This window comes from Paralichthys olivaceus, chromosome 1 (genome assembly GCF_024713975.1).
Source record: "Paralichthys olivaceus isolate ysfri-2021 chromosome 1, ASM2471397v2, whole genome shotgun sequence".
NCBI lineage: Eukaryota > Metazoa > Chordata > Actinopteri > Pleuronectiformes > Paralichthyidae > Paralichthys > Paralichthys olivaceus.
The window spans coordinates 6033256-6050023 of record NC_091093.1 but is presented as its reverse complement, the minus strand read 5'-3'; the positions used below and the strand labels follow the sequence as shown (position 1 = coordinate 6050023).

Genomic DNA, 16768 nt, shown 5'->3' with positions numbered 1-16768 from the left:
AACCTACACAATACGGACAAGGATATTGCTGCACCATGCAGTCTTTTCACTATGTGGTCTCAAGCCTACTGACTTAACAAAAGCTAAAGCTCAAGGATTTTGCGAGCTGGCAAGCACTGAATGTTCTCTTGAAGTAAGTTACAAAGCAAAGAATCAATAGTAGAAAACAAATTATTTTCTGTCAACTTCTCAAATAAACTGATGTAAACTAAACATTTCCCACGGGTGCAAATGAGACTGTTAATAATGTAATTTGCAGACAGACATGTAGAAACAAAACATCTGCAGCACACATCCATCTTCATCCTCTGCAAGTAGCCCAAGGAGCTGGCATAATGAATCAAGCAGCACAGCAGCACCAGACGACACGTGGACTTCATGAACACCTCCCTGGAAACCACCGTCCTCCTTCGCATCCTTCTTGCTGTTGTTTTGTGGGCAGAGTTGATCTTGCTGGCATTAACTCTGAGGAGTACTTGTAGCATATCTTGGACATTTGCATATCTCTTTGATGGATGACTACCTATAGCAATGCTTGACCTAGCTTCCACCATTTTTAGCATTTTGAGATCAGTGATACATTCCCATTATGTGCAGATCACAGAAAAGTGCAAATTACGCCGTTATCTCAAAAGCAGCTTTCAGACAAGAACTCCGCACAATGGAGTCTGTCTCTCAAGTATGATCAATGCAGCAGGAGATACTCTGGTCAGATGCGTTAGGAACAGAAACATCTCCAGAGCTTCCAGGTGACAGATGACATAGCATGCAGGAGGCAGAACATATTTTTGTGAATTCTGTAGTGGAGATCACATTTTTGTTTACAGCACATCAACACCGTCAGTGTCTACTACATGTATGGCTCCTCGTTTTTATCCTGTATTTTATTTATGTGTACTTTTAAAAATTATGTTACTGTCTGTGACGTGTTCGAAACATTAGCAATGCACCCACATCCTATGCATTATCTCTTGCTGATTTCTTACATGGGCTTATTTGGAGTTTTACCGGTGGGCTGGCAAGAGAAGCTCCAGGGAAAGTACAGGGCCTCTGAGATAATTTCACAATATAATCTTTATATTTATAGGTGAAAGCAGTGACACCACAGTGGAAGCAATATCTCTCCTTAGCAGTTTTTTGGGGACATTTGCATTCACAAAGTAGATAATCCCAACAGACTCTGCCTGCAGTCCTCCACACTGAAATCGCTTCTGGTGCAGGCTCCGCTTTCAGGACACCTCCACTGTCAGGACAGGAAATGCAGGCAAAAATACCAAATAAAACTGGGAAAAAAAACTCAGGTCTACACGATTTAGTCGTTGATTTATAATTACTTAGCCTTATTAGTAAATATTGTAAAATAGAAGCTATTGTAGCAATTATTTACATGTAGCATATTTTGTCTATTCTGTCTACTTAGCACGTAACGTGGGAATCTATGCCAGTGCAGCAACGTATATTGATTTTACTAGTTGTTTTACTAATAGTTTATCAAATGGCTTCCCTTTTGCATTTCTATTTCATTTACTTGTTGTTCCCCATCATTGGTTTCATGTTTGGTTGACTGTCTGGGCTATTTCTTACCTTGTGCTGCCTGAAGACCTACATTTACCCTAGGTGAGAAGTCGATGAAAGGCTAATCTTGAAATATAATAATGAATTAGGTCTTTGTTCTTCATGCTTTAGTCAAAATTAAAGGGCTTTATGAAAAAACAAAACAAACAAACCCCCTAGCCTGTCCACTCCGCTCTGCATCTGCCAATCGGCTTGCTGCTCTCTCACTGCGTGCACACCACCCAAAAAAATCACAACTGTTTGCTGTCCTGGCTCCTAAATGGTGGAACGAGCTCCCATTGACACCAGGACAGCTTTGATTATTGTCGTTCTGGGTTTGTACCCTCATGGTTGATGCACTTAATGTAAGTCACTTTGGATAAAAGCGTCAGCTAAATGAAATGTAATGTAAATGTAACAATCTGACAACATTTTGATGCACTTTATTTATTACAGCATATGGCAACAATTTCAAATGCCTATTTTATCTATTGTTGGGAGCTCCGAACATTTTTCCTTTAGTTGAGAATGAGCTACTGGGCAAATAAGAGAAATCTGAAAGAATTTTCAAGGGGAACACAAAATGTTCCAGGACATTTTACGATGTAAATCCTGCATCAAGTGTTGTCAATTCTACATTCACAGTATGCCAAATAACCTTGGCGATCTTCCACATATCTTCTATGCAGTAAAAAACAAACTTGAAGGGCTCAATGAGTAAATCTCTTGTTCATCTAGGCCCTCACTTGTTCCTTTCACCAACATATCACAAAAGCTTTGCAGTCTCTGCCAGTTCCTCTTTCCCCATGTTCAGTTCATCAGGCAGATCCACCTTGTTGGAATCAAACACGTTTGCCCATTCTGCTGCCTTTCTGCAGTCATGCACTATTCTGACTTCCACTCTGTCCTATAGAAAAGAGATTTAGAAAAAGGGTTGACCCCATCAGGGGCAGTTGCTGAACTAATCCACACATACATAATGTTAACCAACTCAAAAAGTGACACAAATATTGTGGTCAGGGGACAATAAATTAAATTAAAACCAGTTAAAATAATAACCACCATTACAATTTAGCTGGGCTTTAAGGACTCATGCCTCAGAAAGAATTTGATTATTGTGTCTATTATACTGGAGCTTATTTAAAACGCTGCCGCCTGAGTCCTCTCTCAAACCAAGAAAGAGGGACACATCAGCCCAGTTATTTTGCACTGACTTCCTATGAAAGAATTGATTTCAGAGCACTGAATGGTTCGGGGTCAAAATACATGTCTGATATGCTGTTCTGTGCATTTGTGCCTTAAATATGCTAATAATAAAAAATAAGCATGCCCATTGTCGTTGAATAAACTTTACGTAGCCAAGCATTGTAAACAATCATAAAACAATATGCAAGGAAAAAAGCTAAGCCTAGTATAAAACTTCAGTAGCTAACAGTAGAAGCAGTGAAGGAGCTGTGAGCTGTTTTCCTGCAGAATTTTGCAAACAGAAGCCTTTATCTTCTGGGAGGTAGAAGCAGGCTATAGAAGCTTCTGGTGGTGTCCTGAGAGCTAAACTTGCACCACAAGCAACCTCACAGTAGAGGTCTGAAGGCCTTTTGATAATCCTGGGATCTTCAGAGGGTGACAACTTGCTAGAGACAAGTTCACTCCCATCATTTTGAGATCAGTTGATATTGCCTTTGCCATATTACTTTAACAGTCTTGTTTAACTAAGCGTTACTAGGCAGTAGCAAGTAAAAGAGAGAATTGTGCTGGAATCTCAATGTTATTTTAACAGTCACCTTGGTCAACATGGTGGTGGAGGTGAGGGGCTATACTTGGTTCTTCAGCTCTGTTTGTCACTCCCCCACTTCTATAACAAAGTCTAACAGTGTCAATCGTGGGACAATCATGCATTGTTTTGCATCCCTGGGAATCTTGGGAGTAGATTATTTTTCTCTGTTGAAAAATAAATACTTAATTTTATTTTATCTCATAATCTATATTTTCTAACAAAACACAGTGACATTTGATTAATGTGCAGCAGCATCTTGTGACATAAATGAGGTCACAAAGTTGGAAGATGAAGTGACACGCAACTCCTGTGGTAGGACAGTACGCTCCTCGAGTTTGGCGGTGACTTCAAAGCACCAATGGTACAGTGCTGACTTGTGCAGGATGGACGAGCAGTTCACAAATGACCAACCTGAATCAAAGGCTTGTGTGGCAAGGAAAACAAAGCGCCAACTGTTAGCCTACTAACGGCATTGTAAACAATGCAGGTTGGTATATTTTCCATTAGGCTCTGCATGGCTGAATCCAAATGGAAAAATTACTAATACTGCTATGTATTCTTCACAATAAATCTTCTACAACACCATCCGCTGATGTTCCGTTCAACATTGGTTACATATAATGTCTAAATGGGGTGACTTGTACTTGACTTATACATTCAACAGGTGGTGTTCCCAAAAACCTCCGTCACGTGACCTGCTATTCTCTGCCGCTCTCACCTGATGGAGTTTTGATATATGTGTGTTTCACTGCTTGCTGGTATGTTGCATGCCAGGTAAACCATATCAAATGCAGCCATAAACACACCCAGAACAAACCGTTGGACAATTCCCAGAGATAAAATCATCAGCTTAAACACTGGCAGTTAAGTCTGACAGGGCATAATCTGAAGAAAACAAGGGCTGTTGGACAAAACAACCATATTCAAGGAACTTAATAAAGGTAGAAAAAAGGTAATTACATCCTCCTTTTAAATCCAACTTATAGTGAAATAAACATGAAGTGGCAACAAATATAAAAACTAAAAATGTGTTTTCTCTCTTTTAACCTTCTACCCCGAATTAAGGCTATGTTCAAATTGTGCCTCATCCATATTTAAGGTCTGTCCATTCATGTCCACAGATACAGCAATCCACAGACTATAGCTGTTCTGATTAGAGGCACCAACGAACACACACATCCCATTTAAACACTTGACCTTAAATCAACCATCAAATAGAAAAGGCTAGTGAGACCAGTGAGAGAGTGGTCTTGCAAAAACATGCTCAATGATGTCTAACAAAACTGTTAAATGAGATTTCACCACAAGTCAACATCATTCAACAATGTGCTATGTTGGCTAATTGATTTCAGAGTCTTAATAATCCTACAACAGAATTAAACTGAGAGAAACCAGGTATTCTTCTAACCTCCATATGAGGACAAACTACTTCTGTAAAAATATTTACCTATAGATATTAAATATCTTGTGTGGATAAAATACACTGAATAGTCAGTCCTCTGCGTGTCTCTGCTGAGCATCATGTTTTAGAACAGAGAAATGTGTCTCATCAGTAAATCACTGCACTGCTAAGAGCCAGGACAGCTGTAAAAGCACACTTAACAGATGAGTTCTCAATTAAGACTCCACAGCCAGATCACTCCCCGTTTAACACCAGCACAGAGACACCAGAAGACTCGTGAACTTTGAAACACTGTCTTAAATCATCGTGTTGACCCTGTTTCATCTAGTCGTTACTTTGCCACACATCGTCCCTTGTCAATGTAAAGTACGTGAACATAAAATGTGACACGTTTTCATTCAGATTTAAGGGGAATTCAGAGGATGTTTGCTTGGTTGTTGTTGAAAAGAAATGCTGAGGATTAAGGGATTTTCTACATAGTGGGAGGTTTCATCTCTCCAGTGATTTGGACTGAAAGTGATTTAATATCAGTATCAAAGAGACAGAGAACTGAGGCTCATTCATACACACTGCAGCCAAGGCAGCTAAAGAAAGCAGAGGTCTTTTGATAATCTTTCATAGGGCTGACTAATGAAGGTAATCTAGCCATCAATGTGACAATGCCACATTATTCCTTTTGCTATAAGAGCCCTGTGACCAGAGGCAAGATATAATCTAGCTGCGAGTAGCTTTAAAAAAGAACACTGTAATGTTATATTCTTTATCACCACACGAAGAGTGTAAACCCACTTACAATGCAGCCAGAAGCTTCTATAGCCTGCTTCTACTTCCCAGAAGATATAGGCTTCTATTTGCAAAATTCTGTAGGCAAACAGCTCACAGCTCCCTCACTGCTTCTTTGATAACATCGTACACTGCTTTAAATATTGCATAAACTGTGTTGTACTTTGTGTCCTAAAATGGCCACTTGGGAGCAGTGCAAATAACTGCAAGTATAACATTTACATCATATAATCTTCTGAAGCGAAGTTAATAAAATGTCTCTTATTTATACAGTGAACAGACATAAAGCAACATTGGAATTAATTTGCTTCTGGCCACCTCAGCCCAATATCAGTCCAATAATCACTCTTCCTTCAGCCGACTCTGGTCGTGCTTACAGCAGGTTTCTATCAGCACTTTTCACTCGAAACAGCTGTCTGCATCTGGAAACCACACTGATGACAGCAGGGAGAGAGAATCAAAACAGCAGGAGATAAAACCAAATCAATGGCTAAAAGATGGTCAATTCTCTGTTGAGGAGAACCTCACTGTAGGATTAAAGTTATCAGTGGATTCATCACACCGAGCAATCTCTTTCATATTTCACTCAGGCATCTGATCCATCAAGATCAAAAATAGTGATTATAGTAGTACTTTACTTTACTTTACTTTAGCACTTTAAGGTTTTGTTAACTGGTAGTTAAGGCGTTTTGGCACCTGAAAGTTTGAGCTGAGGTCCATGTCTTTTCTACTTTGTGAACATATCATCTGGTTAGTTTGGGTTTCACAGTGCAATTTAGAATTATACAAAACATAGATACATTCTATCATTACCAGCGAAGTGGGCTGCATCTACCTAGACATTGATTGGTTTGTAGACGGATGTGCATTGCATGTCGGGGTGTTGTCTCTTCAGCTTTTGTACTTTTTCTTTCATTAAATGCATTTTTTAAAAAGTAGTGGTATTGTTTGAATGGATAAAATGAATTAACCATTTAATTTTGTCAATTCCGCTGCCACTATAACATTATTCTGGTATTACTACCAGCATCAACAACTTCAAACACAGTACTCGACACTAGTTCAAATGCACCAAATGAACATCCTTGACGTATAATGTCAGAGGCAAGACTGCAACCAATCCTGTGAGCCTGAGCCACTTCCTGCAACTTGTCAGAAAGTCCTAACAATCCAAAAACCATGGTTCACTTTGATCTGGGCCAAGAACACCTCTTTTGGTCGGACTAAGTTTTGGTCTGTAGGTCTGGACTGTGATCTGAGGCACTTTGGACCAAAGAAGGTTGGTGTGAAAGCACCATTAAACTAGGTATAAACCCTGTATCAGCTCAGCTGGGCAGAAAAGTTAGTTCTTCCTGTTTTGTAACATAATGGCATTAGTAAAGGAGCATTATGCATTATGTCCCTCCAAACAACAGAAACACCTGACTTCTACAAGATGAGGTGATCTTGACAGTAATAACAGACACATTGGACTTTCCATAGTTTATGATCCGTGCTTTTGTCCACAAAGAAGCTGCATGTCAGCGCAACCAAACACCGACCACAGTAAATAATGATAACAAGAGCGACCGGCAGGCACATGAGCTCATCCTCCGACAAGCCCCACCCATCCCACAGCGTGGCAGGGAGCTTCAGAGTGGTGACACGGCTCTTCTAGTCATCTGCTACAAAAGAGGCCTAACTCATTTCGTCTGATCCAGCCGACTGCTTTCAACCACTGCCAGGGCCATAGGAAGCCAGTCATCATCAGTGTGCAAGTGTGTTTGTGTGGGAGGGGGAGTAGTTTGTGTGTGTGTGTGTGTGTGTGTGTGTGTGTGTGTGTGTGTGTGTGTGTGTGTGTGTGTGTGTGTGTGTGTGTGTGTGTGTGTGTGTGTGTGTGTGTGTGTGTGTGTGTAGCCAGCAGGGAAGGGGTCTCTTGTCCCTCGATTTTCCGCCCTGATTGGACTGAATGAGTGGTCATTCTGTTGCTCAGCTGAATCTCTGCATCTCTCTTCTTCTCTGAGTTCACAGCGTGGAAGAAAAATAACACTCGAGACATGACATCATCTCAGGCCTGATGCTACGTGCCAAGGATGCACACGACTGAGAACTATTGGCCTATAAAAAGCGTTTATATTTTATATATTTATCGTTGTTGCTTCTAAGTTCTAATGGATTTTTGATAAAAAATAGTGCTTTTTCAAGGGACCACATGGACAAGCTTAATTATAGCAATAACTTTAAAGATAGCAGGTCTAAGATCACTCTGTTAACAGGATCCTCAACCATCTATCAATAAAATGGAGGAAAATTTTGAAAGATCTGGAAAGTTTCAGTTTCACCCACAAATAAATAAACCACTACAGATGTACAGACATACTTAAGTTTTTAAAAGGAATAGAGTGGAAATGCAAAAAAAGCAGGAATATTGCAAAAATGTTTTTATCAAAATATAACAACGACAAAAGGCTTATCAAATGATTAATGACACTTGAAGCATTTGACTTAAATGTTAAATGAAGCTTCTTTGACACAGTGAAATAGTTCCAGATGAAAACATTAGATTTGTATATGAACCAATGAGGAAACTGCAATGATTTTCAAATGAACACATAAAAATTACATAAATGCCATACTCACTCAACTCATCAACATGCTGACTTCCTAATATTGTCATGACAGGAGTGGATGGAAACACATATCATTATTTTTGGGATATAAATATGCTGTATGCTGCAGTATGCAAGGTGTAACTACGTGGTGGCGACACAGACTGAAACAACTAATTGGTCTGCCTGGCTGCTTCTCATGTCATCCATTCATGTCCTTCACTGGCAAAACAAGCACCCTTCATCTGCCTCAATTACACTTTTTTTTTTCCCAAAAAATATGTGCCACATTTATTTAAACTCCAACACAATCCACTCATTACAATCACCATCATTTAAAGTACACAAAGGGGCTCAAGACACTTATCAGACTGGTACAGGCAGTTAAGTACTGCAATGCAGTACAGATACTTGAGTACTTTTGTGTCTGCGTTCATATGCAGAAGTATAAACTTAACTTTAGATCTTTAACGTCACAGTGTTAAATGTAAGCAGGTAAAGAAGCAGAGCTCAGCCTGAGACCTGCTCACAAAGCAGTGTTTGTGTAATTCATAAGCTCAAGTTTCAGGTTCTACATGTATGTCACAATGCTCACTAATACATTACATCTAACACAACAAAGAGATTTCTTTCAAATCAGCGCTTTTCCTTTTGACTAAGCTGCCGCCTGCAGCAACCCTCATTAAATGACTGTATACATGAAGGCATGCTGGGTCTTGATGGTGTGTGTGTTTGTGTGTGTGTGTGTGTGTGTGTGTGTGTGTGTGTGTGTGCGGCACAGTTTACAATTTTTTACAGATTTGTTTTCACTGTAACCAGGGATTGAGTTTAAATATGCCAGACTTCCACCTAATATCTCTTCAAATCGCTGTGAAAATTATGACTCAATCATCGCTCGGGGTAATGACTGTTTACACTCTGTTTTACTGTGTGGTTGTGTTTTTTTTTTTTACAATCAATCTGTTCAGTGGGAGGGTAAACGCCCAGACCCGTATCCATTGCTCCGGGTCTTTTACTAATTTCCTTTAGCAAGGAACCGCAACGATAATGAGCCTTTGCAAAGTCCTTGGCCTTCGAAACGTGGAACAGACATTCTATGTAAAAGTTGTGCTGAAGGTGGAGAGCGAGCAGTGAGAGGTTACATGGATTGAGGGTGCTCTGGCAAGCACAACCGCTCACATCCTCCCACACACCAAGAACCAAACCATGCAATTTTCATCATCTCTCTCTCTCTCTCTCTCTCTCTCACACGAACACTCTCACACATGCACACACATGCACACACATGCACAGACACACACACGCTACTCTTTCTTTGTGAGAACACTCATTGACATAATGCTTTCCCTTGCCCCTTTCCCTAACTTTCATCATCACATGTAAAAGTCTACTCCAAACCTCCAAACTGTCTTTAACCTGAAAACCTAAAACCTATAAACCTGAAATAAAGGTAATTCAAACCCTAATTTTAACCAGAACCTCAAAAATGATTTGGACCTCATGAGAAGGTCAGTGTTTTTGTCATAAAATAGAGGTACAAAAACTTGTACACAAATGCACTTGGGCTTCTCTTTTTTGTGGGAACACTCTTGGGTGTAATCATGGTAAATGTGGTAAAGGTCCTTACCCAACACCTAACCATAACCACAACCAAATGCCTATCCCCAACCCTGACCTAAACCTAATTCGAAAAAGCAGGAGCAACATATACAATAATTTTTTTAATGTATATTGTGTTTGGATCTATACACTAATAAATGTTTTTCTCACATGTGGTGGGGGCTGAGATTTAATACTCTTTCCCAGGCAGCATGAATAAAGTAAAATTTGTGCCAAGGTATAATGTGAAGTTTTATAAATGAGAAACATGATCTGAGAAACCATCAAATTTAAGTGTGAAGCTCTGCGGCTGTCCACATCCGCTCAGATAAGGAAAATCCCCTCATCTGCTCCAAGCGTCTGCATAAACATGTCATGCGTGTGCATGTGTGCACAGGAAGCATTACCAGTAGCTGAACTTGTGTTAACCGGTTGTTTGAAGAAAATCAAATCAGACCAAAGGCAACATTTCTCACCTTGGATTACAAATAAGAGATGATAGAGATGTCAACACAACAAAAACACAACACGGCCATTTCTGTGCACTGATTGACAAGGAAGCATCGCACATTTTTGACATACTGTGTCAGCAGACACAAAACTCAACAGCCAAGAGTTTCAACTACAGTCTAATTATTTGAGCAGGTCTTCATCTGCCACATCTTTAATTTCCAACTGGAGCTCATTTGAGGATGTGATTAGATTCATGCCAGCAGAGCGCTTCCTCTCAGCAGGTTGCTCTCCTCATGTTGCCCACCGATCGTGTGTGACAATATGTGCCTGTAATTTTTCCAGCCCCCAGGAAGAGTTCTGGATTGTGTGTGAATGTTGACATTGTGGCTAAGAGTGCAGATCATGTAGTCCAAGAAAATTGGAGTCACACTATCCAAATTAGTCTCCAAATCATCACAACATAAACCATTAGGTCAGTATTTACAGTCTCAGAGAGATTTATGACACATGTGTCCAGCACTGATAGATGTCGCTTGCATGTGGTCAGAGGTGTGGTGAGTTAAGTTGCACCAGTAACCACATCCAGCAGTCACATCCCTGCGTAGTGACACATCCTGCACAATGTTTCTACCTTGCTGCAGAGAGGTGAGAAGATAAACCAGCGGAGATCAGCTAAATCGATACGCTCTGCAGCTGTGAAAGTTGTTTTTTTAAAAGCTGGCAAGTTGTATTAGCATTTTTTCTTGGCATTGGAGTGTGAAGGCAGTTATGCTGGCTCAGCCTACAATAGGCATGTCTCTTATAACAATCACAGCTACCATTACTTCCCAAAAACACTGGTGTTAATGATTTTATCAAGGCATTTACGTGCCTGTACATAGAGACACATTAACACCACCCTCCTGGTCTGATTACATTCAGCACTTTTGCAGCTCTTTCTATGTTCATCTGTAGTACCTGAATATATTGGCTCAGAACCCGCAACACAACATTCGTCCACAGTTCCTCTGAGAGAACGATAGGATGATGCTCCTATTTCTTTACACGCTAAACAAGCTTTTAAAAAGGAACGTCCCATTAGATTAAATCATTTCTAATAAGCAGAACTGGATGGCAAGAAGTAGAATTTTATTTGGCAATATAGTAATTTTTCCTACTTTTGTTTTATTCAAAAGCTGCACAGCATTGGCAGAGCACGGGCTTCTGCAAACCCCAAGTGCAAACATGGTCATTTAATCAGTTATTCATAGAATTCCTGCTGCCTCAAGGCCACCCTTGTTGGCAAACAGTGCTTTGTAAGGCAACAAAAGTGCACTGAAACGCACCAGTGTATAATGAAGCTGTTATTGGAGCACACATATAGCAGCTAGGCTTCTGATACAAACTAAAGAACCAATTAGCAGCAGACAAGTCTCAGGGTGCAGGGGAAGAGGGAATTGAAGCAGTTAAAATGTTCAGGAAGCAGCAGATGCAAATGTGGCTCATTTTCTCATCCTCCCTGTATTGACTGCAGGGGGAGACAGGGCTTTATTATTTGTCCTACATCCAAACAGAAAAAACATCAGTTCAGCTTCACTGTTCACGTCATTTGTCAGCTCCACACATACAGCTCAACGAGTCTGCTGGCAGAGAATATCGCGACATGTTATATAAGTTCTTCGTTAACAAAATGAGAGCTGAATATGTAATATTTTTAGTATTGAGTAAGACCAGGTAGATCTATCTATATATCCATCCATCCATCTATCTAATAATCTAATCATTGATTCACCCACACACAAAGATTCACTTTAACTTTTCTATTTAAAAACACATGGTAACTTTGGAGAGGAAATAAGTCCTGAAGACACACCATGATATGATCCCTCACTAAGGTTCACGTCCCTATAGCTGCTTTCCAACATGCATTGAACTTTTCAGAGAAAGTGTGTGTGAGTGCAAATGTCTGACAGAGAGCTTCCAGAGTATCTGCTGACTGTCTATAGCAGTTTTCAGACATGACCAGCAGGGAAAGTCTGGAGAATTGGATACAGAGTTTACCCGCAGTTTGCTTTTCACAGATACACAACGCAGCGCAATGTTTTCTGTACAGACGCATTTACAACAGCAACAAATCATCTGTGAGAGGTGCATGGAGCAGCCGGGTGCAGCAGACAGAGGCAGGAAGTTTCTGCTGCAGAGATAACATGATCATGTTTACTGAGATAGTTTTCAGAAACTGTGGAGGCTCTCACATTTGCATTCACATGCACCTCCTCAGGAGAAGATATACTAGAGGATCTGCAGAGTTCAGTGCATGACTGAAAGCAGGTTATGCCTAGCCCACTAGTTTTAAGTCCTCAGAAACTTAGAGGAGCCGACACAGTAGGAGACCCTCTGCAGGATTCACTTCGATGAGGGGGCTAGGCTGTGATGCAAAATGAAAAAAACTAAATGAAAACAAATATCTCTGCATAAAAAAAGCAGAGCCACACATGCAAAAGACACAGACACAGATGTCAAGAGAGCTTTCAGTGATAAGAGCCGACACCAGTGCCGACGTACTGTAAACAAAAACACATGATCTCCGCAGCGTAATCAATATGTTATATCCTGCTTCTTTCTGCTGCAACCCCTCCCTTCCTCCTGAGGATTTGTGGCTTTTGTGAATGTGTCTGAGTGGAGAATCTCCTGCTGCGCTGTTCAAGTGTGAAGGAAAACTAAGGAGAAAGTCCAGACCAAATTATGTGGAGTTCCTCCGGAGGTCATGTCTGGATATGGCTAATGTGTGCACTGCCACACCAGGGGCCTGTGCTACGTAGCAAACTGAATTATATTAAATTATTTCCCACTTTGGATTAAACTCCTTGTTCCTGTGGATTGATGCTTCTGCTATTCTAGTCATCTCTTATCAAAAACTTGACCTGCTCCAGTGTAGGTCACAGTGATAGCCAAAATTTACCACAGGAAATGTTCCATATTTTTTAAACAAGGAGGCCTTGACACGTTCAGCAGGTGATGATTACTTTTCTGGCTGAAATAATAAATGCAGGTGGAAAGCTAATGTAACAGAGCTAAAAGACTGACGCTAAAGCTGTATATCCCCAGACATGGCAGCATCTCACTAGTTGGTCTAAAAGACACAGCATTGTAGCAGTGTAGTTTTGCAATGTAGAGATTGTTAATCATATATGGTGAATCTGACAAATGATATTAACCATCTCTACAATGTTTATCTCGTGAGCTCGTGAGGTCCAAATCAAATAGATAAATCTACACAAACAACATTGTCCATGGTTTGAAACAGAAAATCCAACTCTTGCCCTCAAATATGGGCGAAAGCACACCACTCATGGTGTACTCATCCTACTTATGTTCTGACAAACATTTACAGACCAGAACAAGTCATTCTTATTCTTGTTGTGCAGTTAAATTGTACATTTTACAAGAAATGCCTGCTTTTACTTTTTGTGTTTCAACAATTGGTTTTCTCTATAAATTTTAAGCTCTTTTTTAATATGCTTAAAATTGAATTGAACCGTATACCTTTTATTTCTATTAATTCATTTTTGCCATGTATTTTGTGAAGAACTTTTTATACAATATTATAATCTATACAAGTAAAGTTATTATTATTACTAATATTGCTTTTTGTTTGTAGCTTATCTCTTTCTGCAACTAACAACCAAATGCTTCCTGTTTATACCAGCATGCACATAACCACTGTATGTGAGTGGTCATGTGATATGCTTTTTTTAAGGCGTGCAGGTGTGGACAGAGATTATTTTAGTTTTATAACCTATAATCCATTTGGGCATCAGCAATATGGCCAAATGGCCACACATTGCCAAAACACACACACACCCGTTTGTACAGCTATCTTAGTGAGGACACTCATTGGCATAATGCATTCCCCAGCCCCTTACCCTAACCATCCAAACTAAATGCCTAACCTTGACCAATAACCCAACCTAAACCTAATTCTAACCGTAAAACCAAGTGAGGACCGGCCAAAATGTCCTCACTTTGACAAAAATGTCCTCACTCCGTAAGTTAAAGGCTAAAAGCAGTCCTCACAAAGATAGCTGTACAAACACACACACACACACATATATATATATATATATATATATATATATATATATATATATGTACACACACACACACACACACACACACACACACACACACACAGCTGTATGACTAATTAAACATATTCTAAAAGTGCATAGCCCTCCAAGCATTTCCTGAGCTTGAAATTTGAGTTGCACAGGTGGGAGGTTTATTCAGATGAAGACATGCAATGCAAGTTGTTGGTGTTGCAGTACCAAGACCTCAGAAGCACGTGTGTTTATGTTTTTCACTCTTCTGGCACTTCAGTGACTTCACCAATATGAGCAAATTCAATTATTTCAGTAAAAACATAATGTAAAAATAAAAAATGTATTTAATCAAATACTCCCCTGTCAATCTGCATTCAGAGAATTCATGTTTAGTGTGGTTAAAGTAGGTATCCTGTGGTTAAAGCAGCCTGCATTTTAGAGTTTAGATTCTGACAGTATCTGTTGTCCGCAGTTGATTTATACTGCAGGAAAAACTTCTTCAGTTCACCAAGGACTGGTTGGTTATAGCCCTGTATTGTGTCAGGTATGCAGAAAACATTGGAATACAGGAGCACATTAATCCTGTGCACCATGACTCTTCTTTTCTAAATTTGTTTGCAGGTTTTTCAGGGGTCCATGTTTTATTCTTGATAGTATTGAATTGAGAATGAAAATCACATTTTAATAGCCTCACCATTTTCAAAATCTTTACTCAGTTCAACAAAGTAATTTGTTGTGCTTATGTGTGTTCCCATCTTACGGTAAGAAAACAAACAAGAAGCCATTTCTTCGTTTCTGGAGCTGTCATATTTCACAGTGACCTTCCCATCTATGTTCCACACCACCTTTTGCATTTTGTGCTAGTGCTGCACCACCTACTCTGCACGAACCACAGGTTTTATAGCTATTACTCTTCTCACATTTTGAAACCTCGCCAGCACTTTGATGATATGATTTGTGAGTAGTCTCTCTCGGGAGTTGTTAATTTTGTGTGGAGTTGTTGAGTTTAGTCAAGTAGGAGGAGAACAGGCTGAGCAAGATGACTTTCATCATCAGAAATCTGCAGCAGCATAATTTCATACATGATCTATATTTTAATATACAATTTTTGTAGACAACTCTGTGTCTTGCACCTATTTGTTTATTCTACAATATGAGCATGTAATACTTTAAACTAGTAAGTGCAATCTGTCTGACTGTTGGATTTATTGTTGTCTAGGGCCATCATGTGGTCTGATTTGGTACTGCTGGGATGAAAAGCAGTAATAAGTATAAGGGGGGTATATTTATGTGATGTAGTACTGACCTTTTGGATGTTCTGTTGGTCTCCATGTGCAGTGCAGACACACAACACATGAGTGATCATGAAATCATAGATCTCAGGCTTTTGAAGAGTGGTCTCATCCAGAGTAACTTTTAATGAGAGAAACAGGAGAAAGCATTTTAAAATTTCAAACTCAGGATGAAAAGTCACAGAAATAAAGAATTCAAAGGCCTGAGCATCAGAACCTGTGTTCATGTGATCAATTAATGTTTGTGCATGCGTGTATATTATCACACCTTTTTTGTATTCTATCTTTGTGCTTCCTATCCTGTTTCCTGCTGTTACTTTTGCCACTGCTTCCCACAGAGATCAGTAAAATGTTGCCATATCTCATTTTAAACAGTAATATATATATATACACTGTGCAGATGGAGGCAGAGGGACGGACTGTCAGACCCAGACAAATGGATGAACTGACAGGCAGAGATAAAGGTGATGTGAAGGAAAAGGGGAAGCGAAGGTAAAAGAGTTATAATCAGCTGACGGTGTTGGTCAAGCACCGACATGACACTAGCAGATGTGACGCTGTTTGAAGCAGCTTGTCACCCTCCTGGTGGGCATTGTGGAAGAGAGATAGCTCTGCAGACCATATGTCCAGCCCCAGGGCGAGACTGATTTATAGGGTAGACTTACTGCACAGTCAGGGTAGGGGGGGAACAGGGTCCTATTTTTTCAGCACCACTCCCACTGTGTGCAAACTGAGCTGGACTCTGCCTGCAGGGCACTGCACTGCAACAATAGCTGTGTTCAAACTCTTTTCATCTACAGATCTCTATCATTAATTGCTAATATCAGTAAACTTGAACATTGAGGATTTCCTCATATGAAGTTATCGAAATTCTTTCTTTAGAAAGAATTTATAAAATGTATCTGTACTGGTGGAAACGTGTTCATTTTTGATTTCTCCCTTCGTCTGATTAAAAAGACAAAAGATATAGCACTGATTTAAAGACATGCTCTGGCTTTCACAATATACAAGGTTTGGCTTTTGACCCGATGCTACGTTTGCTTCTATTTTCTCCTTTAAAAGCACACTGTATTTATTTATTTTAACACTGTGTATGACCACAGGGGTGAAGCTCAGCTATTTCACCTATGGAAAAGGTGCACATCCCTTTTCAGATGTTTGCCACAGCAAGTCAAACAGCTGCAACTAACACCTTGTAGTATCCATTTCATACAGTGTCCAATCAGCCACAACTTTACCTA

At 39.9% G+C, this 16768-nt stretch overlaps 1 protein-coding gene across 1 annotated transcript in view; it reads right to left on the bottom strand.

Moving 5' to 3' along the window:
- The window catches only part of adamts18 (ADAM metallopeptidase with thrombospondin type 1 motif, 18), a 97278-nt gene that overhangs the window by 78803 nt on the left and 1707 nt on the right, over nt 1-16768 (bottom strand). The window contains exon 2 of the mRNA XM_069535781.1: nt 15542-15648. Within this exon, the coding sequence (XP_069391882.1) occupies nt 15542-15601 (60 nt within the window). The 5' untranslated portion in view covers nt 15602-15648. The remainder of the gene's footprint in view (nt 1-15541; nt 15649-16768) is intronic.